General features: G+C 40.3%; 1 protein-coding gene and 1 pseudogene across 7 annotated transcripts in view; one reads left to right on the forward strand and one right to left on the reverse strand.

Moving 5' to 3' along the window:
- Window positions 1-18,159, reverse strand: part of LOC132273878 (uncharacterized) — a 39,855-nt gene extending 21,696 nt beyond the window's left edge. For 2 of the 7 annotated variants that reach the window (XR_009470290.1, XM_059774983.1), the window contains exons 1-4: window positions 17,738-18,159; window positions 15,564-15,632; window positions 14,808-14,927; window positions 14,648-14,722 (exon numbers count right to left, since the gene is read on the reverse strand). Coding sequence is in view for 6 of the 7 variants with exons in the window: in XM_059774983.1 (XP_059630966.1) it covers window positions 14,648-14,722; window positions 14,808-14,927; window positions 15,564-15,632; window positions 17,738-18,043 (570 nt within the window). In the remaining variant the exon portion in view is untranslated. Of the gene's footprint in view, window positions 1-14,647; window positions 14,723-14,807; window positions 14,928-15,501; window positions 15,636-17,737 lie in introns of those variants that run through there. The other 5 variants (XM_059774981.1, XM_059774986.1, XM_059774982.1 and 2 more) reach the window with 5 other exon arrangements.
- Window positions 18,160-19,466: 1,307 nt separating this feature from the next.
- On the forward strand, window positions 19,467-22,695 carry LOC132272592 (pentatricopeptide repeat-containing protein At1g77405-like; annotated as a pseudogene).
- The last annotated feature ends 563 nt before the right edge of the window (window positions 22,696-23,258 follow it).

The raw sequence follows: 23,258 nt of genomic DNA on the forward strand, positions 1-23,258 counted from the left end.
AAGGCTCTGTAAGGCAGCAATAAAACGACCTAACCTCAAACACCCCTCCAGAGGTGCCCAACCACACCATCTCATCCATACCCTCAGCCTCCACCACCTACCTATAAATCAATCCCAGAAAATTTGCAACCTCCAAGATCTCCCAATCATTGAAATTTCTACGGAACTGCACATCCCAAGATGCCCTCCCATTATCAAGCTGATAATGGCCCGCAAACATAGCATGCTTATTTACTGAGATCCTGAAAATACAAGGAAACCTGCAAGCTAGAGCAAAATCCACACACCAATGGTTCTCCCAAAAGCAAACATGACTTCCACACCGAACTCTGAACCGGATCCGTTCGGAGAACTCATCCCATCCTTTTCGGATATACTTCCAAGAGCCCATGCCCGCTGGTGATCTCACCTCCCTAGAAATCCACCCTCCAAAATCTTCCCCATAATGGCATGCAATAACACGCCTCCAAAGAAAAGACCTCTCCCTTCCAAATCTCTAAAGCCATTTACCCATCAACGTCTTATTAGATAGCTCTAACTTTCGGATCCACAATAAGGGTACATACTCTCTCCCAATTGACCAAGTGACACTTGAACTCATCTCCCATGCTTTCCTACAGAAAATTCCATTGAATCTGGTCTAGTCTGTGCACCACCGTTATGGGCATCGGGGAAAAGGGACATAAAATAGGTAAGGAGATTCGACAGGGTGCTTTTCATGAGAGTAAGCTTTCCCCCTTTGCTCAAATATTGTTTCTTCCACCCTAAAGCGCTCTAATAGCCTCCTCAACGTGGTTCCCAAAGGTAGGTAGGAGATCGAAAACGACAACTCTACACCCCAAAATATCTGCTAACTTGTGGATAAACTCAACGTCCCCAACTTGAACTATCTCACTTTTCCCAATATTGATCTTCAACCCGGAAGCAACTTGAAAACAAGCTAAGATACACCTTATATGTCTCAGCTGGGCAACATTCGCATCGCAGAAAACAATAGTGTCATCCACAAATAGCAAATGGGAGATGGCCAACTGATTTGGAATGCATCCCACCTTAAAACCTGGGATGAAGCCTAGTTGTTCCGCCCTCTCCATTAACTTGCTGAAGGCCTTCATAACAATAATGAATAAGAAAGGTGAGAGCGGATCTCCCTGGCGTAACCCTCCAAAGCTAGCAAAGAAACCTGTTGATGACCCATTCACCAAGACTGGAAAGCAGGTAGTCGAAATACAATGGTAGATCCATGTCCTCCATTTCTGCCCGAACCCCGTCCTGGCCATCAAAAAATTCCAGCAAACATGGTCATATGTTTTTTCAATATCCAATTTACAAACAATCTCCGGATCTCCACTTCTAGACCTGGCCTCAATACATTCATTGGCAATTAACACCAAGTCGAGAATTTGGAGCCCACCAACAAAAGCATTTTGTAACTCCGAGATCACTCCATCCAAAACTTTCCGCAAACGAATGGCTAGGACTTTTGCGATAGTCTTATTCTTGTACACAGCGCCAACTAAGCTTATAGGTATGAAATCCTTGGCCTCAACAGCTCCACCCTTTTTGGGAACAAGGGTGATAAAAGAAGTATTCAAGCTATTCTCAAAGAATCCATCCATAAAGAAAGCACCCAAGGCTTTTAACACATCCTTCTTCACCGCCTCCCAGTTCTGTTGGAAAAAAGCAAGGGTAAACCCATCCGGACCCGGTGCTTTATCCCCAGAGCTTCCAAAACCTAAACCTCCCCAAACAATCTCTCCAACCAATCTCTATCATCGCCTGAGATTTCAGAGAACTCAAGACCATCCAGCAATGGTCTCCAACTATCCGTCTCCGCAAATAGTTGCTTGTAGTAAGTCACATTTTGAATGTCCTTTTCTTTAGTAACCATAACCCCATCAAAACGGATCCTCCCAATGTGATTTCCTCTTCTATAGGCATTAGCAAGACAGTGAAAGAACTTTGTATTCCGGTCCCCTTCTTTAAGCCACAAGGCTCTAGACTTCTGTTTCCAAGAAATTTCCTCCATCACCACAATTCCTTCAAACTCAGCCTTACACTCCTCCCTTTATTCACCTCCATGTTACTTAGACCATCCATTCCTTCCTTCCTATCCAAATCTGAAATTTCAATAAGAAGCCTATCCTTATGCCATTCCAGACTGCCAAACGCTTCCTTGTTCCAAATCTTAACATCTCCCTTCAGTCGCCTGATTTTGGTCGCAAGTCGGAAGCTTGGACTACCCCTAACTTCATAACCAGACCACCAAGCCAAAACTCTTTCTTTAAAGTCCTCAACATGAAGCCACATGTTTTCAAACCTAAACGGGGTTCTTCCTCTCCTCACCCCTTCACAGTCAAGGAGGATGGGAATATGGTCAGAAACTGCATGCGCAAAAGCCACCTGAGACACGTCTGGAAACTTCTCCTCAATATCTCCAAAAATTAAGAATCTATCCAACCGAGACAGTGTAGGAGAGTCCCGCTCCCGCCCACTGGACCATGTGAACTGGCCTCCTTCCATTGGGAGACCAAGCAAGTGATGGGAATCAATAAAATCAGAGAAATCAGTCATAGCTGCAGTCCAATCACCTCTTGAAGATCTCTTACTGGATTCTGAACAGCACTAAAAGCCCCCCCAACACACCACGGAACTGACCATCTGCTTCTAACATTCCCCAGCTCCTCCCACAATCCTCTCCTCTCCACATCTCTTCCTAGGCCGTACACTTCAGAAAAAAGCCATTGCGTACCATCTTCCTCCAAAGCAAACACAAGGGATAAGGAGTATTTCCCTTTCCACAAATCAACCTTTGACACCCACCTTTTATCCCAAAGAACCACGACACCCCCCGCAGTCCCCTCCGCATCAAAATCTCCCAATCCACAAATCTTCCTCCCCACAAACTTTTGATCACCCTATCTGTTACGTTCGCTAGTTTGGATTCCTGCAAACACACCACATGAGCCTCCCATTTCCGAATCAGAGCCTTCACCACCTTCCTTTTGTTCGGATCATTGAGACCCCGAACATTCCATGACACTAGTTTGAGCTTCATGGACACAATATCTCTTCCAATCCCCCTCCTCCACTCCTCCCCTCATAGTTCACAGTAGAGATGAGACATTTCAGCTCTCCCCCCCTTCCAGCACGGACTTTTTTTATGTTTCACAAGCGCCCACTCATCATTCACCACTTGAAACATGCCCAGAATTTGCTTGGCTTCCCCAGCACATGACAGCCCCAAAAGCTTGCTCTCCCCTTCAATGCAGTCCATGAACCACTCATCCTTCGATCCTTCCAAGTTAGATACGCCCTGCACCTCTCTAATTGCTGCCAAAGGAGTATCAATTCCCACCGTACCACCTCCACCAGTGTCACAAATCTCCCATACAGGTGCTGGAAGATCCAGAGGAGAACTACAATCAGCAACTGCCCAATAATCATTTCTAAAAGGCAAATGGCATACATAAAGGTCTTCAGCAATCGGTGTGCAAGCATTTCTGTCATCCCCGGTACTACACGCTTTCCCCCCATTTGTTACTGCAGCACATGCATTAACCCCGGCACAATGAAAACTCGGATCTGAACGCAAAATATTTGTCGTTCCACCATCAATAAGTAGTTGGATCCCACGCCCGACACACAGAATAACACTTCCATCTTCCTTTCCACTCGGCATTAACATGACCGACTCACTATCATCCATATCACACCTGAGCTCATGACATGAGATAGGCCCTGAAAATTCAGAACAATCAGAAATCTCCTCTGAAATCTCCTCAATACTGCCTTCAAAATTGACCTCAGCCACTGGAGAGCTTCTGAAAACCCAGCATCAAACCTCCATCCTCCTCCCCACCAACACTCCTTAACACACCACAAGGAGTAGAAGAAGGAGGAGGAAAAGATAGAGAAGAGAGAAAGGGCTTCGGGGCAAAGTACATACTTGGGTTATGTGACATACCATTGGATACCACCCATTTTTGTTTCTGTTTCCAAGACCATCTTCAACCTTTTTTCCCGAACATAAGGCTTCTTGTGGTGACTCCTTCGCTGAGAGGAAAAGTTGGGAACAGCTTTACCATCATTATCGGCGCACTGTTGACCCCCTTCTTTGAGATCAAAAGATGTAGGACTCCTCAAAAATCCCTCAGGATGCTTCTCCACAAAAGCATAGTTGCTCCCGTATTGGTTAAGCCCATTCAAATAAGCTCCCACATGTCCATCATCCCTCACTTGGTCAGGTCCATTCTGAAGAGGCCCAAAAGAGTTATGCATAAACGGCCCGAAAGAATGGTGACCTACCACCCCAAATCGCGGCCCAACAAACTGAGCCTTTTTATTTGGATAACCCCTTGGCCAACATGAGTGAACCCATCGACATGACTTTGCCCATCATTCCCCTGGCCCCGCCGAACAGGAGCACTACAATTTGGATTCCCTTTCATGGTCCTTAAAGGTGGTGGTCTGTTTGAACGAGCCCAAATGGAGCTTCACTTAGAACCAACTGGCACATCCTTCAGATGACGCTTGTTTCCCTTAAGCACAACCCAGTGAGAAGAAAAAAAGTCACGTGTTGAGCCAACTACACGTGCTGAGGATTCAAATTGAATCCTCTCGAACCTTATCCAGAGGCTTATCAGGATACCCGTAATCTGCATTGTTGGAAATTGTGTCTCAAATTCCTATTCTCATTAGGATTCTATTTTAGAGTTGTATTCTATTAGGTAATTTCTTATTTGGCAAATCTTGGCCTCTAAGGAATTGTAATCCTTGTCCAACAAGGAATTATGTTTGTAACTCTATAAAAAGGTACATATGTTGTGGGTTGAGACTTAAGAGATTAAGGGAGAGAGACTCTGGAATTCGTACAAAAACAGAGTGAGGGGCTGCAATCTTGTAATCTCCGATTTCACACATAGTGAAAATTTTGCCAGATCCCGACCATGGACGTAGGATGTTGCCGAACAACGTACAAATCTTTGTGTTCTTTGTGTGGTGTGTTTACTTTTCTGTCATGATTCTTGATTCAACTTGGGTTCGTTGCGTTTGTCATAACAAATTGGTATCAGAGCTTTCGGTTCAAAGCCGGGATGTCGTCCAAGTTTCTGGAAATCGAGAACTTTAACGGCAAAAACGATTTTAACCTGTGGCGGGTTAGGATGTAGGCTTTGTTGGTTCAACAAGGGTTATTCAAGGCGCTGAAGGGGAAGGATGCACTGCTAGAAAAGATCAAGGACAAAGATGAGGTTATGAAGAAAGCACACAATACGATTTTGTTGTGCTTGAGTAACGAGGTTCTGTGAGAGGTTGCTGGAGAGAATACAGCGGATGGGCTATGGCAGAAGTTGGAGTCCCGGTATATGACGAAATCTCTTGCGAATCGCTTGTATGTAAAGAAACGGTTGTTCACTCTTCAAATGCACGAATGGTCGTCTCTGAAAGACCATCTTGACAAGGTAAATAGTATCATCATGGATTTGAATAATATTGATGTCAATATAGAGGATGAAGATCAGGCTATTATTCTTTTGTGTTCTCTACCACCCTTGTATGAGAACTTTGTCGATACAATGATGTATGGCAGAATTGCTTTGTCCATGGAAGGCGTGAAGGCAGCTCTGAATTCTAAAAAGTTGCAGAAAAGGGCGTTTGAGGGCAATACAGAAAGTTCGGCAGAGGAGTTATTTGTTAAAGGGAGACCGAATCAGAAGGGAGGGTCTGCCAGCAAAGGTCGTTCTAAGTCGAGAACAAAACGAAGGTGTTAAGATGCTTCATCTGTCACAAGGAAGGGCACTTCAAAAAGGATTGTCCGAAGCGTAAGAAGGGAAAGGTAATATACTCTGAAGTTGAAAGTGTGGCTGTTGCAGAGGGTAATAATTCAGATGGTAGTAATGTTCTCACAATTTCAGTCGGCAGCTCTTACGATGAGTGGATTCTTGATTTGGGTTACTCGTTTCATGCTTGTCCAAGCAGGGACTGGTTTATCTCCTATCGATCTATTGATGGAGGAGAAATTCTGATAGGGAATGATGTGACATGTAAGGTTGTAGGTATCAGTACAGTTCGAATCAAGATATATGACAGCATAGTGAGGACACTGACTAATGTCAGGCATGTACCAGAATTGAGAAAGAATTTGATTTTCCTGGGTACGCTGGATTCCATCGGGTGCACTTATAAGGCTGGAGGTGGAATCATTCGGGTTTTCAAGGGTGCTCATGTGGTGATGAAGGGACTGAAGAAGCTTGGTTTATATGCTCTGCAGGGTAGCACAATTACGGGTTCAGTTGTTGTATCGTCCTCAAAGCCAGATTCAGATACTACCAGATTGTGGCATATGCGGCTTGGGCATATGAGTGAGAAGGGGATGGATGTTCTGGGTAAGCAGGGTTTGCTTGGTGGTTAAAAAACTGGGAAGCTGGATTTCTGTGAGCATTGCGTTTTCGGGAAGCAGTGCATAGTGAATTTCAGTACAGGAATTCACAGGACCAAAGGTACGGTGGATTATATTCATCCTGATCTTTGGGGTCCCTCTCAGGTTACTTCACATGGTGGTGGTAGATATATGATAACGCTGATTGATGACTTTTCTCGGAAAGTTTGGGTTTATATTCTGAAGCACAAGAATGAGGCTTTTGTTACATTTAAGCAGTGGAAGACCTTAATTGAGAAGCAGACAGGAAAACAAGTCAAGCGCTTGAGGACAGACAATGGCTTGGAATTCTGTGATGGAGAATTTCATGAGTTCTGCAAGACTCGTGAGATTGTGAGACATCACACAGTGAGGAAGACTTTGTAGCAGAATAGAGTTGCAGAACGGATGAACAAAACGCTATTGGAGAGGGCACGGTGTATGTTGTCTAATGCAGTGTTAGACAAAGCGTTTTAGGCTGAAGCTGTTTCTACAGCTAGTTACTTGGTGAACCGGTCTCCATCGACTGCTATCGACTGTAAGACTCCAGAGGAGGTATGGTCTGGTTCTCCTACTAGTTACAATAATCTGAGAATATTTGGGTGTCCAACGTATGCTCATGTGAATGAGGGGAAGCTTGAACCGATGGCTAAGAAATGCATATTTCTTGGTTATTAGCCTAGGGTCGAGGGATACAGATTATAGTGCCCAGAGGCTTCGTAAAAGAAGATACATGTTAGCAGGGATGTGACCTTTCATGAGTCTACGATGCTTACTCCGTAGAAGGAGGTAGTTGATTCAGGGAAAGCTGGGGTGTCAGTGAGCAGGTGGAGCATGTAAAGGTTCAATTAGAGGATAGTCCTGTTCGGTCGACTCACATGCAGGTGCAATTTCGGGCTGAGGGAGATGCATAATTCCAGCAGTACAGCGTGGCTAGAGACAGGTCTAGGAGGGATATTAGGCCACCTGAGAAGTATGGGTTTTCACATGCTGATTCAGTTGCTTATGCACTTAGTGTGGCAGAGGATATTAATAAGACATGTACTTATCATGAGGCCATCATAGGTGGAGAGTCAGCACAGTGGTCTGTCGCCATGAGTGAGGAGATTGAGCCTCTTCATAAGAACCAGACTTGGGAGCTAGTTAAGAAGCTAAGGGCCAGAAGATTGTGGGCTGTAAATGGGTCTTCAAGAAGAAGGAATTCCAAGGGTGAAAGATGCGAGGTACAAGGCACGCTTGGTAGCGAAGGGCTATACATAGAAGGAAGGGGTGGACTTCAATGAAGTGTTTTCTCCCGTGGTGAAACATAACTCAATCCGGGTGCTGCTATTGTTGATCTGTATGACTTGGAGCTTGAGCAGCTTGATGTCAAGACTGCTTTCTTGCATGGTGAGTTGGGAGAGCAAATTTATATGCATCAGCCTGAGGGGTTTGAGATTCTGGGAAAGGAAGATCATGTTTACCTACTTAAGAAGTCCTTGTATGGGCTGAACCATCTCCTAGACAGTGGTACAAGCAATTTGACACCTTTATGGTTGGCAATGGCTACTGTAGGAGTAAGTTTGACAGTAGTGTGTATCACAAGAAGCTATCAGATAGTTCGTATTTGTACTTGTTGCTGTATGTTGATGACATGTTGATAGCTTGCAAGAACGTGTCCTGAAATCAACTTGTTGAAGGCTCAGCTTAGTGGTGAATTTGAGATGAAGGATCTTGGTGCTGCAAAGAAGATATTGGGAATAGAAATTCACAGGGATAGAGGAGCGGGCAGATTCTATTTGTCACAGAAGAAATACATTGAGAAGGTGTTGGAACGCTTCGGTATGCAGACATCAAAACCTGTGAATACTCCATTGGCTGCCCGTTTTAGACGTTTAGCACGATTATCACCACAGACCGAGAAGGAGGTGGAGCACATATCTCGTGTTCCTTATGCTAGTGCAGTTGGCAGCCTTATGTATGCTATGGTGTGCACTAGGCCAGACATTTCATGTGCAATTAGTGTAGTGAGCAGATACATGGATAGACCTAGGAAGGCCCATTGGCAGGCTATGAAGTGGATATTACGATATTTGCAAGGCACTGCAGATGTTGGGTTAGTCTATGACAGAGGCAGTGACACATGTTGGAGTGTTGCTGGATATATTGATTCGGATTATGCTGGAGATCTTGATAAGAGGAGGTCCTTGATAGGGTATGTCTTCACTCTTTGTGGGAGTGTGATCAGTCGAAAGGCGACTTTGCAGCCCGTAGTTGCATTGTCAATGTCTACTACTAAGGCTGAGTACATGACAGCTACAGAGGCAGTGAAGGAAGCTATATAGTTGAGAGGCTTGGTTGGTGATTTAGGCTTACAGCAGGATGATTTGACTATGTTTTGCGACAGCCAGAGTGCCATACATTTGATTAAAAATCAGATGTTCCATGAGAGGACCAAGCACATTGATGTCAGGTTTCACTTCATCAAAGATATGGTTGCACATTGTGCTATTGCAGCGAGGAAGATTGGGACAACAGAGAATCCGGCAGATATGATGACTAAGGTTGTTCCTACACTCAAGTTCAGACATTGTCTGGACTTGATTGGTACATGCAGTTGTTGAGGCCCTTGGGGGCATGTGGAGGCGGCGAAAGGAGTAGCTAGATGGAATTTAAGCCAAGGTGGAGATTGTTGGAAATTGTGTCTCAAATTCCTATTCTAATTAGGATTCTATTTTAGAGTTGTATTCTATTAGGTAATTTCTTATTTGGCAAGTGTTGGCCTCTAAGGAATTGTAATCCTTGTCCACCAAGGAATTATGTTTGTAACTCTATAAATAGGTACATATGTTGTGGATTGAGACTTAAGAGATTGAGGGAGAGAGACTCTAGTATTCATACAGAAACAAAGTGGGGCTAAAATCTTGTAATCTCCGATTTTACACATAGTGAAAACTTTTGCCGGATCCTGACCGTGGACGTAGGTTATTGCCGAACCACGTACAAATCTTTGTTTTCTTTGTGTGGTGTGTTTACTTTTTTGTCGTGATTCTTGATTCAACTTGGGTTCATTGCATTTGTCATAACATGCATGGTAACATTGTTGCAAATACGTGACCTCCAACCTTCTTCCCCTGATTACGCGCACCCGGCGCGTGCAACCCACTCCGTTAAGAGAACTTTCCAGCCAACCCCCCATCTTTGAACCTCAACAGCTCTCTTCAGACCTTTTGCCTTCATCTTCCACCAATCTTCCTCCTTCATCAATTGTGAACCATCTCCGCCCTCCAAGCTCTCCGTCGTCGACACCAATTCAGGTGTCTTTTCTTCCCAAACAGCCACCTTGTAACATAGTCTCTCATCGTGGATGAACACCGCCGATGGGCACTCACAACCAACTCATACTAGAATACGAACAAACTCAACATCAGACGACTCATCCGCATCCACCCACACAAAACCACCGCAAAGGTCCCCAATGGACACAAATAGAGCATGGCACCAAAGATGGAGAGGAAGACCATACATCAACACTTTTTTCAGACATTTTTCTCTCAACACCTCAGCACAGCCCGTCCTAAAACACCAAACATCCATCCGAAGAGTTGCATCTCCCCAGTTCCAATGACCTTCCCTTAGAACTCGCCTAGCCTCCGACTTTGAAGGTAGGCAGAAGAGGAGAAGTGAGTCTGGTAGTGGTGAGACCCCAACCCCACAAGAGATATTCAATGCACAACCAGCCCAATCAGAAATCTGATCTCTACTACCAACATCTTTATCAAATTTGCCAACCAAACACGCTTTGAGAGCCTCCCTACGCCCCCCTACAGAGGCATCATCCAGGTAGATCGAGGGTCCTCTAAAAGGATTTGCATGCCATCTCCCATGTGAATTTGTAAAGTGGTTAAGTGAGTCAATGAATTAAGCTCATCAAGCCCTGCATTCCCTTCATCCCCCCATCCCCCAAAGTCATGTGGAATGTACCCAGATCTGATACTTCCTTGATACTCCGAGTCACATGTCTGATAAGGCTTGATAATAACATAATTTCTCCATGTAAAATATAATACCATATTGGTAAAGAAATGCATGACAAGAGTTTCAAATACTTCCACCTTAAGCATATATATATATAATATGACAAACCTTCCACCTTAAGGTGCCGCTCATTTGGTCTACACAACAACCAGAGGCCCAGAGCTTGCAACATTCCAATGTGGGACCCTAGGAGCTCCCATGAACTGACTCACTACATTAACCACATATGAGATATCAGGCCAAGTAATGGTGAGATAAGTTAGTTTTCCAACCGGACAATGGTATCTGCCAAGGTCATCAAATAAATCTCCCTCAATAGCCAAGAGTTTAAGCGTTCGGATCCATATGATACTAGACGACCACATAACAGACTTGTTTCCTCTAGTAAGTCTGGCACATACTTTCTTTAGGACAAATTTATGCCTTGTTTAGATAGAGATTTTAATGCCTAAAAAGTATCCGAGTTTACCCAAGTATTTAGTCCGAAATCAATGTTGTGGTAACACTTTCAACTTAGCAATGGCCAAAGAGTTATCCCCAGTGATAACGATATCATCCACATATACTACAAGAAAATGTAACCTGCTTCAGTATGCTGACGAAGTACTGAATGGTCTATTTGACATCTGTGAAGAACCAATTCTATATTGGCTTAGAAAAATTTCCAAACCAAGCTCTTAGTGACTGTTTCAAACAATATTGAGCTTTCTTTACACGACAGCCAGTGTGTCGATACTCCCAGTATGCAACAAACCCAGGTCGTTCCTCCATATAAACTTCTTCAATAAGTCACCATGTAAGAAAGCATTTTTAACATCTAACTAAAACAAGGGCCAGTCAGAAATAGAAATTAAAATACAAACAAAAGAAATCTTGGAAGGACTAATCAACACCATAGGTCTATGTATAGCCTTTAGCAACAAGGTGTGTTTTTAAACGCTCAATATTGAGCTTTCTTTACACGACAGCCAGTGTGTCGATACTCCCAGTATGCAACAAACCCAGGTCGTTCCTCCATATAAACTTCTTCAATAAGTCACCATGTAAGAAAGCATTTTTAACATCTAACTAAAACAAGGGCCAGTCAGAAATAGAAATTAAAATACAAACAAAAGAAATCTTGGAAGGACTAATCAACACCATAGGTCTATGTATAGCCTTTAGCAACAAGGTGTGTTTTTAAACGCTCAATGGGACCATCAGGGAGATATTTCACAGTATATACCCACTTACAACCGATAGGTCTGGTACCAAGAGGCAGTGGAACAAGATCCCACGTTCCATTACAATGTAAGGAATCCATTTCATCCTGCATTGCTTTCTGCGAGCCCGGATCAGACAGATCATCTTGCACACTTGTAAGAACAAGAGTAGTACACAACTTGGAACAGAAACATGAGAAACATAGTAATAAAGATTGATAAGAAATGTAATTAGCAATGGGATGATTAGTGACACAAGGCCCAGTACCTTTACGAAGGGCAATAGAAAAAGAGTCGGATGCAGTAAATGGTGTTGGATTCAAAGACTAAAGAAGCTGATGGGGCATAGCAGCAGACGGCTTTGATCTCCAAGTATAAACCTGTAATGGAGCAATGGGTTGCGGTGGACTAGAATGACTGGGTAACAATAACAATGCGAGAGGAAGCAGAAAAGAGTGTGAGGACATCTCGGGAGTAATATCAAGAAGAGGACTTTATCTGAAAAATACGGAATAAACACATCTCAGGAGTAATATCAAGAAGAGGACTTTTATCCGAAAATTGCATAACAGACTCACAAAAAGAGACTTCAACTCTAGCAAAGTATTGCTAAAGGGTAGGACTACCTGGTAACCCTTATAGGAAAGGAGAATAACCAAGAAATGCACACTTAGTGGCACAAGGGTCAAGTTTATCTAAACTAGTCCAAGATTGTGAACATAACATACACACCCGAAGACTTTAGGAGGAAGAGGAAACGAAGGAGAATCAGGAAACAAAATAGAGTGAAGAAATTTCCCATTCAACACAAAAGATGGCAAATTGTTTATGATGTCCTACATCGAGTGGGGAGTAGAAGTTCCTGGCATGGACAAGCTCATACGGTTAAGGCCAGCAAAAACGCCGGGTCCTAGGAGAGGGTGATTGTGACGTCCAACATCACCTGGGGGGAGAAGTTACTGGCATTTATATGTGTGGACACCCCTTAACCATATAGACGTGTTTTGAAAACCATGAGCATGGAAAGCAAACATTATCTACATGGGATGCATATGAAATAAGAGAGTACAGGTCACTTCCAATAGGTGATGATTCTTACGTTCAGTCGCACCATTTTGTTGTGGGGTGAAAACACGTGATGTTTGATGAATAATGCCTTTATCACGAAGATACATATGGAATGAAACTTATCAAAATGTAAGACACGAATTAAACATCCAAATTGGGTTTTCATTTCTTGCGAAATATTTGAAGGATTGAAAAAACTCAGATTGATCTTTCATTATGAAAAACCAAGTTATACGAGAATGATCATGCACGAAAGTCACAAAATTATGAAATCCATTAATAGAAATAATTTATTGAACCCAGACATCTCAATGAATCAACTGGAAAAGAGTGGACACTTGATTATCAATCTTAGATTTGAAAGTCACACGATGATACTTAATAAGTTGACAAGCTTCACATGACAAAGACAACATACGACTAAGACTTGAGGCTTGACGCTGCAAAACTGGAACCATTAGCAAGAGTGACACTCTGAGAAGGAGTGATAGAATGAACAAATAAATTATGAGAGCAACCAGTAATATAGTTTGATGCTCTCGAATCAATAATCTAAGGACTGTGAGTGGAAAACAGTAAACATGCGGATGAATACCAGATTGAGCACAGATAGCCATGAAAGATGATGATGACACCTGTTGCGGAGACAAAAGCTGAGGATAGTCAGCGCATGGGATAGTGATCATATCAGATTCAATGGATTGGGCATGTAAAATGGGAATATCCTCCTAATAGGAAACTTTATTTGCATAAGGAAAGTGTTTGTCACGAAGATCCCAACAATGATTGACAATATGATTAGTACAACCACAGTAAGTACCTCTCTGTGGTTCTCTACCCTGATCGCATCCTCCCCTTATCTGAGTATGAAGTGTCACATACTTGTCCACGTCAGTAGATGCCATACTAGAGGAAGAGAAAAGGAACAAATCTTGAATTGGATGAAGAAATCAATAAAACCAAAGAATAGGGCTGGCTGGAATGCGTGGAAAAAAATGGCCGGAAAAGGGTGAAAATGATAAGGAAAAATAAAATAAAAAATGAACTGGCCTTAATGAGTTGGAACTAACCAAAATCTGAACTGGTCGGAAAACTGAACTGGTCAGATTGGCCAGAAAAGATGACAAAAAAATGGCTGGGTTGCTTCAGTTGGGATCAGGTCGGGTTGAACTGGTCTGGTCGAGCCTGGTTTTACTACACTTTTCAGATCGGGACAGTAGAGGTTGGTCGATCGGAGCCCCTCTTTTCCTTCCTCTGCTCTGTTATCTTATGATTACCCTCGTCGCTGCAACTCTTCCCAACGACGACGACAACCACAACTAACCTATGGCTACTTCATGACGGCAATGGCAACAATGGTGATCTAAAGTGATGCTCTACAGTGACCACTACATGACAATTACGAATGACAACGACAACGATGAAATCACCAGCGATAACCATACAGCAAACCCGCTCTGACATGTTGAAATTAAGGCATGAAGAATACAATAAGATGACAACACTGAATTGAGAAATTTTGTGGGAGAGAATATTCACCATTTTTCTTCTCTCTCTCTCTCTCTCTCTATATATATATATATATAAAAATCAATTGGGACTACAGTGAAGAGAGTATTTGACCTTGGAAGAAATACAAATTACATATATACATTCTACCAGTTCTGAAATTAATCAAATATTACATCCATTTTACAATCAAGAAATTTTTGCAAAATATGACTTGTTGTATATACTTCTGTAACTCGCTAATAGAAAATTCAGTAGTTACAATTCACTGATGTGCCTTTCTCATTGTAGAAACCAAAACACAAGTCTACAAGCTTCCAACTTAAAATCATAGATTCAGATGCATTACGTGATAAGGCATGTTACCAACTGAGGTTTTTATTAAATAAAATATAAGTATATTATAGTGAAAGCAGAAAACCAAAGTATGTACCTGCACAAATTTTACAAGTGTGACACGACCTACACCTCTGATAGAGACTAAGGCTCCGACATCTAATCGCTCAACCTGCATTGCGGTGAAGGATGATTGAGGCCATTAAATATTTTCAGTGTTTATGATATTAATATTCGCAGAAACACAAACAGCTTACTTTTTCTATGACAACCAAACAACCATATCTAGCAGCAAACGATGCTTCTGCTGATGCATCAGTAGTAGCAATAGGATCCAACACAAAATACACAAAAAGCTTCTTCTTTCTAAATAAAGACTGCAACAATAGAATACAGAGACATATTATAAGTAACATTTCATTAAAAGTGCTCAAGGGGGGAGCGCGCCCAAAGAACAACTACACAAAAGACCAAAAGAGGCCAGTTATACTCTCAAGCTATCTGCAAAATCCACAAAATCCCCCAAAGACTTAAAATTTCGCCCACTAACCCAAACTAATAGAAAACTCAATACAAAATGTTCGATAAACCAAACATCACTTGTTTGACAAACTATCCACAACTTTTCCAATTTGAGACATAAACCGTGCCAAAACTAAACATATTAGCAAAATTGGTTCCTTTCCGATGTATCCATCAAACAAATATATTTAACAAACTTAATCAAACTATCAGGTTCTGATCAACTTTTTCTTCTTTTTTTGTAGGTGAAATATTGCTCATTTCCTTCCTAGCCTTTAAAGCGTTCACTAAAAACATGCACAATTTGAACCACACGAAATGTAAGAAATTTTTGCATAAGAAATTGACAATTGATCTTCTCAATCCATGTATAAAATTTACGTAAACACGTGGAATCACATTCATACTATAATCCCAAAAATAGAATACCTTCATTAACATATGCATGACCCTTCAAGAATACATAAAGGATGCAGGATAATATCTAGTACCTCCTCCAGCAATGCTAGATATCTTGCTTCGAATAAATGAAGTGTCCTGCACTCAGATGGAACAAGTATCTGTATTACCAAAAAAAATGTCAAAACAAAAGCGTTGTCCATAACATGGGAGTGAGGAAACAGTGGTATACATCATTTCCTTTTGATGAAGTGTAAATAGTAATTTCATTAAAAGGAATATATATATGTGTGTGTGTGTGTGTGTGTGTGTGTGTAACTTTGTTCCTGAAAAGGTTTTAAATCAATGTTTCTTTAAAATAAATTAAAAAATTAAAAAAAAACAGTTAAACTACCTGCTCAAATAACTAGTCGATGGTTTTTATTCATTTATTTAGTAAAAGATAATATTCAGCACATGAAATAAACTTTGGATTCATAATGCTCAGTGTCTTCCCCCCTAAACAGAGGAAGTTCTTATTTCTCAGTTTTTTTTCTCAAAATATAAGTTCTGTCAGAGCTATACAATATATTGACACTACAAACAGAAAATGCAGAAAAATGAGTCATGCATTTCTTAGTGGTTACCTAAACCAATCTTTTTCACCGTTCCACCCTACATAGAACCATACATTCTATATGAGTCAACCATACCTTTCCACACAAGCTCCACCCACAATCTTTTTGGCTTTTTATTGCCCTCAAGTATGAGGTTTGCTATATGAATCCTTTGAATATTCAATCCTATGAGACAGCATGTTCTGATATATATAAGGACATCATGCTTTCATACACATCCTCAAACCATGATTTTCAGCTATTTTCTTCTCTTGGTAGTGTTCCATGTTCTTTTAACCAGAGCATAACGTGAGGGATAAACCCTTCCCATCTGAAAATTCCTTTCAAATTTTTTATTTTTATTATAAAAAGCAAATAATGGTTTAAAAAAAAAAAAAAAAGTCATCCAGAGATATATATAACAAATATTTTAACATGTATTAACAATTTTTTTTGTGAAATTTTAGTAGCACGCTAGCATGGTAAATTTTATGACTGTTATTTTATCAGATATTTAGTCCCATGAAGATCATTCAAAGATATCGTCACAAGTTATTTCAACAACATGAGATGTGGGCCTCATTATCTGCAGCATGAAGGAGTACACAAAACTCTGACTACACATTGGATTTTGAGATGTACATATAATCACATATTCATTCCTCATTAACCTTTGATACTTTAAACATTTTTCAACCGCCTTGCCTTGAGGCAGCCTTCGTGGTGAGCCTAGAAGAATTTCCCTTAGAAATCCTCGCAGTGCCAGATCGAACTGTCTGGCCCATAAATAAACCCATAAAAGTGTGCCTGTACTAGCCATCTTACAAACTTTATTTATTACTATAGATCGCCATCAAACACTCCAAAAGCACCTGTCTCATTTTGAAATGAATTGAGACATGCATGACAAAACAATTTACCGTTACTGTATTAAAACAATTTACTGTTACTGTATTAGACAGTAAATTGAGACATGCATCTAAAGGTTTCACTGCTAATGTATAAAACAATTTACTGTTACTGTATTAGACAGACTTAAAAGTGAAATTGTAGCAAAAGAAGTGCATGAAATCTTGAACGAGACAAATAAGATGGCTAAAAAATTATTGATTTTGTTATATAGGTTGAGTTGAAATGTGATCATTTATCAACACGTTGCAATAGTCTGAATTTGAATATATATATATATATATATATATATATATAAAGCAAATACGACTATTCTATGTGGCAACGGAATGTTGGGTAGTCGAAAAACAAAATGAAGGATTTCGTAAACTTAAGCCTGCTTAGACAACCACTTAAAGCCTGCTTAGATAACCCTTTAATCTAAATGGACCTATTTCCTACTTATATAGCAGTTGATGTAAAGGTTCATCATTTTTTTAATTAAACCGTCCAAAATTGAACATTTCAATATATTCTCTCATATAGTCATACATAGGCTTTCTTTAAAATATTATACTCAGAAATTTCAAACATTACCTTTAAGATTGTTGTTATTTCCCGAACAATTCCATTCAATATTCTTACACACACTAGTAAAAAGTGAATAGCCTATTCTAATTCAAGAGAACATTCAAACGTGCCCTTAGGAACAAAAGATGTGTAAGAACATCACAGTGTGAATTTGAGATACAATTATTGCTTATAGAAGAAGAAGAGCTCACCTGGTCTATAGGGAACGGAAGAAGAGGGAGCTCTGCCAACGAAGAGAGCACGTGTGGGTTGAAACGGCGTCGTTTCAGGGTGCTAAGCTCACGATTGCGAACAAGGTTCAATTGGGTTGAAGAATCAGAACTCAGGAAACGAGAGAGTCGATGAGGGTATGATGCCAAAAGGGATTTGATGGGTCGTCTTCTTCTGGTAAGAATGTTTTTGCTACCGATAAGAGAAGTAGTAAGTGAAGGGCTCACATTGAGGTTGAGGTTGAGGTTGAGATTGAGACTGAGAGTGGGTTTAGCCTTAGATGCCATGGATGGTTCTTCTTTTTGCCTATCGGAAAGGAGGGTTATGCCAAGTGCTCTTTAGGACACCGAAACAGCATTGCAGTCTCAACGGTTGGGAAAAAATGAGAATATTCGAGGGTAAATTACACTCACATGGCGAAATAAAATTATAAATATTATGTTTGCATCTTTTAAACTTAATTCATTTTTCTTGTTTATAAATACGATATTAGTTTTAAAATACTCCAACCAAGCATATCCCGTAATCCCGGACCAGATAACGATTTGGACTCCTGAATTTAGGTCGTTTGAACTGCACTTTCAAATTAGTTCTTTTTCCGTTAGTTACAGAAGTCTCCCAAAGTCTTTTTTCAAGGCAAAAATTTTTTTTTGAAGGTGGTCATTCCAGTCCTTCTTGTATTCGTCTGATCCCAACAATTTTCAACTGGAATATTGTTTGGAGCTCCCTTTTGGAACGACAGCAATTCCTGGCACGTCCGCAACCTTTTCCATTCGCCTGGAAATGACCATTTTTTGTTAGCCAAACATCACTTATTTGATATGTGCGGGAATCGATTCCTTTTCCATTTGGGACTTTCCAAAAGGTCTAAACTTGTGGAGGGAATTATTTCTTATTGGGATACTACTATTTTATAGTTGGAAATTTTTTGGTAACTCCTTAGCACGCTAGTTGTGAGAACTATTGTTCAAGGAATATATTGAGAACTTTATAAATAAAGGTGGAGTTGAGTAGAGAAGGTAGAAAGAGAAGAAAAGATGTTGGGTGTGAAAGGGTGAACGTTATGAGGAGAGGAGAGAGTATATGTAATTTATTTGTGTAAGAGTAGTAGCCTTGAAGTATAATCAATGAGTAAGTAGGGCATGGTGTGAATGGTTGTATATTCACTTCCTTGATTTATAAATTAAAATAGTTTGGATCGGGCACATAAAATATTGTATTGTATATGAATGTGATTGTTAGCTTTGTATAATTATGGGATTATAATGTATCCACTGTGTATGCAAAGAAAAATTATAAAGCTTAATGATTAATTATTCATCAAATTCACACCCATAGAATGAAAAATAATTCATGAGCATATTATATCTTATATTTGGTCGAATTGTGTTGTATTATTGTGAAATCGATATGATCATAATTTATCTCGAATTTGTTAATTTAATGTATTATCAAACTAAATATTCAATTTATATTAACTAGGGAAAAAAAATATTCAATTTATATCAAGTTACTTGATTGGATTCAGAGTAAATTCCAATCAGTTGACAAACCTAGTAGGTGTATTGAAATGGTGTATTTATTAAAATCAGAGTAGGGAGAGTTCACCTAAATAGTTAAATTGAGTTCAATTTGATGCCTTTCATCGATTCTGCGCTTGAGCATTTGCAACATTGATTGGCTCTGGGGTTCACTTCACAAGCTCAAGCGATGATATCATCAAAACCTCTCACTTCCCTCGTAAACCAAGTAGTGGCCGTTATGATCCAAAATAGACCCTTTGATGCTCAACTTGCTTCTTTAACCACCACTATCACTTCCCATCAACCATGGACTGTTGAAGCTGTTTCTGAGTTTATAAGATCCATACCCAGATTCTTCTTCCAATCCACAAGATCTATTGCTCGTCAAAAAGGTTTTCGGCACCGAGCACCTCTCAAACAGAGAAATTTGCGGGAAGAATCCAATAGAGCTCTCAAAGGTGTGCTTGTTCTTGGTCCTGCTACTTACAAATACCCCAAGAAAGTTGAGTTAGGATTGGACAAAGCAATGGAGTTCTATTATTGGGTCAAGACCTAATTTGGGTTCACATATAATGAGAGGACTTGCAGAGAGATGGCTTGTGTGTTAGCCAAAGGGAATAGATTGAAAGCCCTTTGGGAATTTCTGAACGAAATGGCAAAGAGAGAGAGTGGAGGGATTGTGGTTACCTCGACCGTTACATGTTTGATTAACGTTCTAAGAGAAGAGGGGTTGGTTAATGAAGCATTGGCTACATTTTACAAGATGAAGCAATTTCAATGCAAACCAGATGTTTATGCTTATAATATTGATTAGTTCTTATTGTAAGCGTAGCCTGCAAACTGGGTGCAGGAAGGCCATTAGGAGGAGGTTGTGGGAAGCAAACCACTAGTTTCGAATTATGCTCTTCAAGGGTTTTGTTCCTGATGGTGTAACTTACAACTGTTTGATTAATGGTCGATGTAAGACTAACAGAATTGGAAGGGCTTTGAAACTTTTTGATGACATGACCAAAAAGGGTTATCTCCCAAATCGAGTTACTTATAATTCTTTCATTAGATATTACAGCGCTGTTAACGAGATTCATACAGCTGTTGAAATGTTGCGGAGGATGCAAAAGATGAATCACGGGATGTTAGGGATAATTAACTCCCTCCAACCCACTCAACGGTCAGCTGTTGTTGAGTTAAATCCCTTCTTCATCACACACAGCAGAAGCATCATCACATCGCATCACATTAACACAAGCATATATAGAGATAACAATCATGCACATCCACGCATAACACAATATTTTACATGGTTCACCCAACTCTAGGGTTACGTCCATGGGAGAGAGAGATTTCACTATTATGAATCAAGGAAGAGAATATACAACCACAAGTCAAAACCGCACTCACTCACTCATCATCTCTTTTGAGGCAACATGTATACACTCGGGAATTACATATACTCTCCCCTCACAACACTCACCCTTAAACTCCTTACATATTTTCTCTCTTCTCTCTCTCTAAACCCCTCATACCCATGTCTATTTATAGAGTCTTCAAAACTCAATTCCTTATTGGACAAGTATTCCTCAAATCCAATTTCTTGTTGGACAAGGATCAACTTACCTACAAGGAGTTACCATATCCATCTTCAACTCTAAAATAATAGGTATAACTTCTTTCCCAAATCTTTAGCCTTTTTCCCTAAGTCTTCTGGATTCCAAAACAAATTAGGAAACTATTTCTCGCAGCTTCCAAAATGAAAAAGGAAAACGAATTTTCTGCGCACAAATTTTGAGCCGCAAACCCAACAATCTCCACCTTGGCTCAAAATTCAATCTTTACGTGCTTCTCCGTAGCTCCACCTTGAACAAGGATCTCTTCATAACTCCACCTCAACTGAAGATTTCTCTACCTCAAATAAAGCACTATGATGAACTTGAGAAACACTCTAACAATCCCACCTTTTTCTCAAATTTCATCATTCTTCTTTTATATATCTTCTCTATTTATCTCATTGGTGTTCAATTGCTCACGCATAACAACCCACCAATCTTCAAACTCATCTTCATCAATTGCTTTTCTGGATCAAAGCAACAAACCTCTCCTCTTCACTTATCATATTCCCCTTTGCTCTTTATCGGGCTTAGAGCAAACCCCTTCATTCTTCACACCCCTTGCCCCATCTTGAGAACTAGCACCCACTCTTGACTTGTCCTTAAAATTGTTCCTCGTGGGCTTTACCTCTATCACCTTTGCCCCATCTCGAAAACGAGCATCCTCTGGCTTGTCACAAGACTTGTTCTTCATGGGCTTCACACCATCACTTTCTTCGTACCTTCGTGTCATCATCAACTTTGACTGAATCTCCATAGCACCTCACTATCATCCTCTGCTCTGACAAACTTCGCAGCAAACTTCTTCTACTAATCTTCAGGACCAATCACAGGCTCTGACCCACCATCGGCTCTGATATCAGTTGTTAGGGATAATTAACTCCCTCCAACCCACTCAACGGTTGGCTGTTGTTGAGAGTTAAATTCCTCCTTCATCACACACAGCGGAAGCATCATCACATTACATTAACACAAGCATATATAGAGATAACAATCATACACATCCACGCACAACACAATATTTTACATGGTTCACCCAACTCTAGGGTTACATCCATGGGAGAGAGAGATTTCACTATTATGAATCAAGGAAGAGAATATACAACCACATGTCAAAACCCCACTCACTCACTTATCATCTCTTTTGAGGCAACATGTATACACTAGGGAATTACATATACTCTACCCTCTCCTCACAACACTCACTCTTAAACCCCTTACATATTTTCTCTCTTCTCTCTCTCTCTAAACCCCTTATACCCATCTCTATTTATAAAGTCTTCAAAACTCAATTCCTTATTAGACAAGTATTCCTCAAATCAAATTCCTTGTTGAACAATAATCAACTTACCTACAAGGAGTAACTATATCCATCTTCAACTCTAAAATAATAGGTATAACTTCTTTCCCAAATCTTTAGCCTTTTTTCCCTAAGTCTTCTGGATTCCAAAATAAATTAAAAAACTATTTCCCGCAGCTTCCAAAATGAAAAAGGAAACTAATTTTTTGCGCACAAATTTTGAGCCACAAACCCAACACGGGATACCCAGTACAAGTTCTTATACCCCAGTCATCCATACCCTATGTGAAGGAGGAAGGATCACAGAGGCGAGGAATTTTCTTGTTGAGTTGGTTGATGGTGGATCAATTCCGAGAGAATATACATACAAGTTTTTATGTGATGAGCTGAACTGTGCATAAGAGGCCAATTTGCTAGATGATGAACTGCATAGGAGAATTGAAGATGGTATTAAAAATAGTAATAGGCAAGTGATGCAGGTGAAACCTATTATGAACCGCAAGATTTCTTAGTTACATAGGGAAGTTAGATAGTTTGGAGGAATGTGGTATTCTCCATCATCATTTTAAGAATATTATATGAAAAAAGCCTACAAGTCTATAGCTCTACCTCTGCCGGTAAGAACCAAAGCCGTGGATTCAATTCCGAATTCTTTTACTATTTTTCTTTTTATTGCTTAAACATAGCAATTCAAGTCAGTGCAAGTGCAAACCATTAACAACATCTGGCTTATATGATTTCATATTTTATAGGTTGAAGAAAAGCCAAACAGATAAAATTTAAATCAGTGGTGATGATCCTATAGAATGAATAGAGTAAGCACATTGTACAAGGGATTTTCTTATTGAATTGGTTGATGATAGATCAATTCCAAGAGTGTATACATATAAATTTGTGCATGATGCGCCGAACTCCACAGAAGCTATTTGCAGGATAATGCATTGCGTAGGAGAATTGAAAATGGTATAATAAGTGTAGGCAAATGATAAAGGTGAAACCAATAATGAACCCATGAGTTCACTGTAACATGGGAAAATTTGATAGTTTGGAGGAATGAGATATTCTCCATCTTCAT

This window comes from Cornus florida, unplaced genomic scaffold (assembly GCF_030987335.1).
Source record: "Cornus florida cultivar Cherokee Brave unplaced genomic scaffold, ASM3098733v1 CherokeeBrave_3.0.0_Hap2_Chr09, whole genome shotgun sequence".
In the NCBI taxonomy this organism is placed as follows: Eukaryota; Viridiplantae; Streptophyta; class Magnoliopsida; order Cornales; family Cornaceae; genus Cornus; species Cornus florida.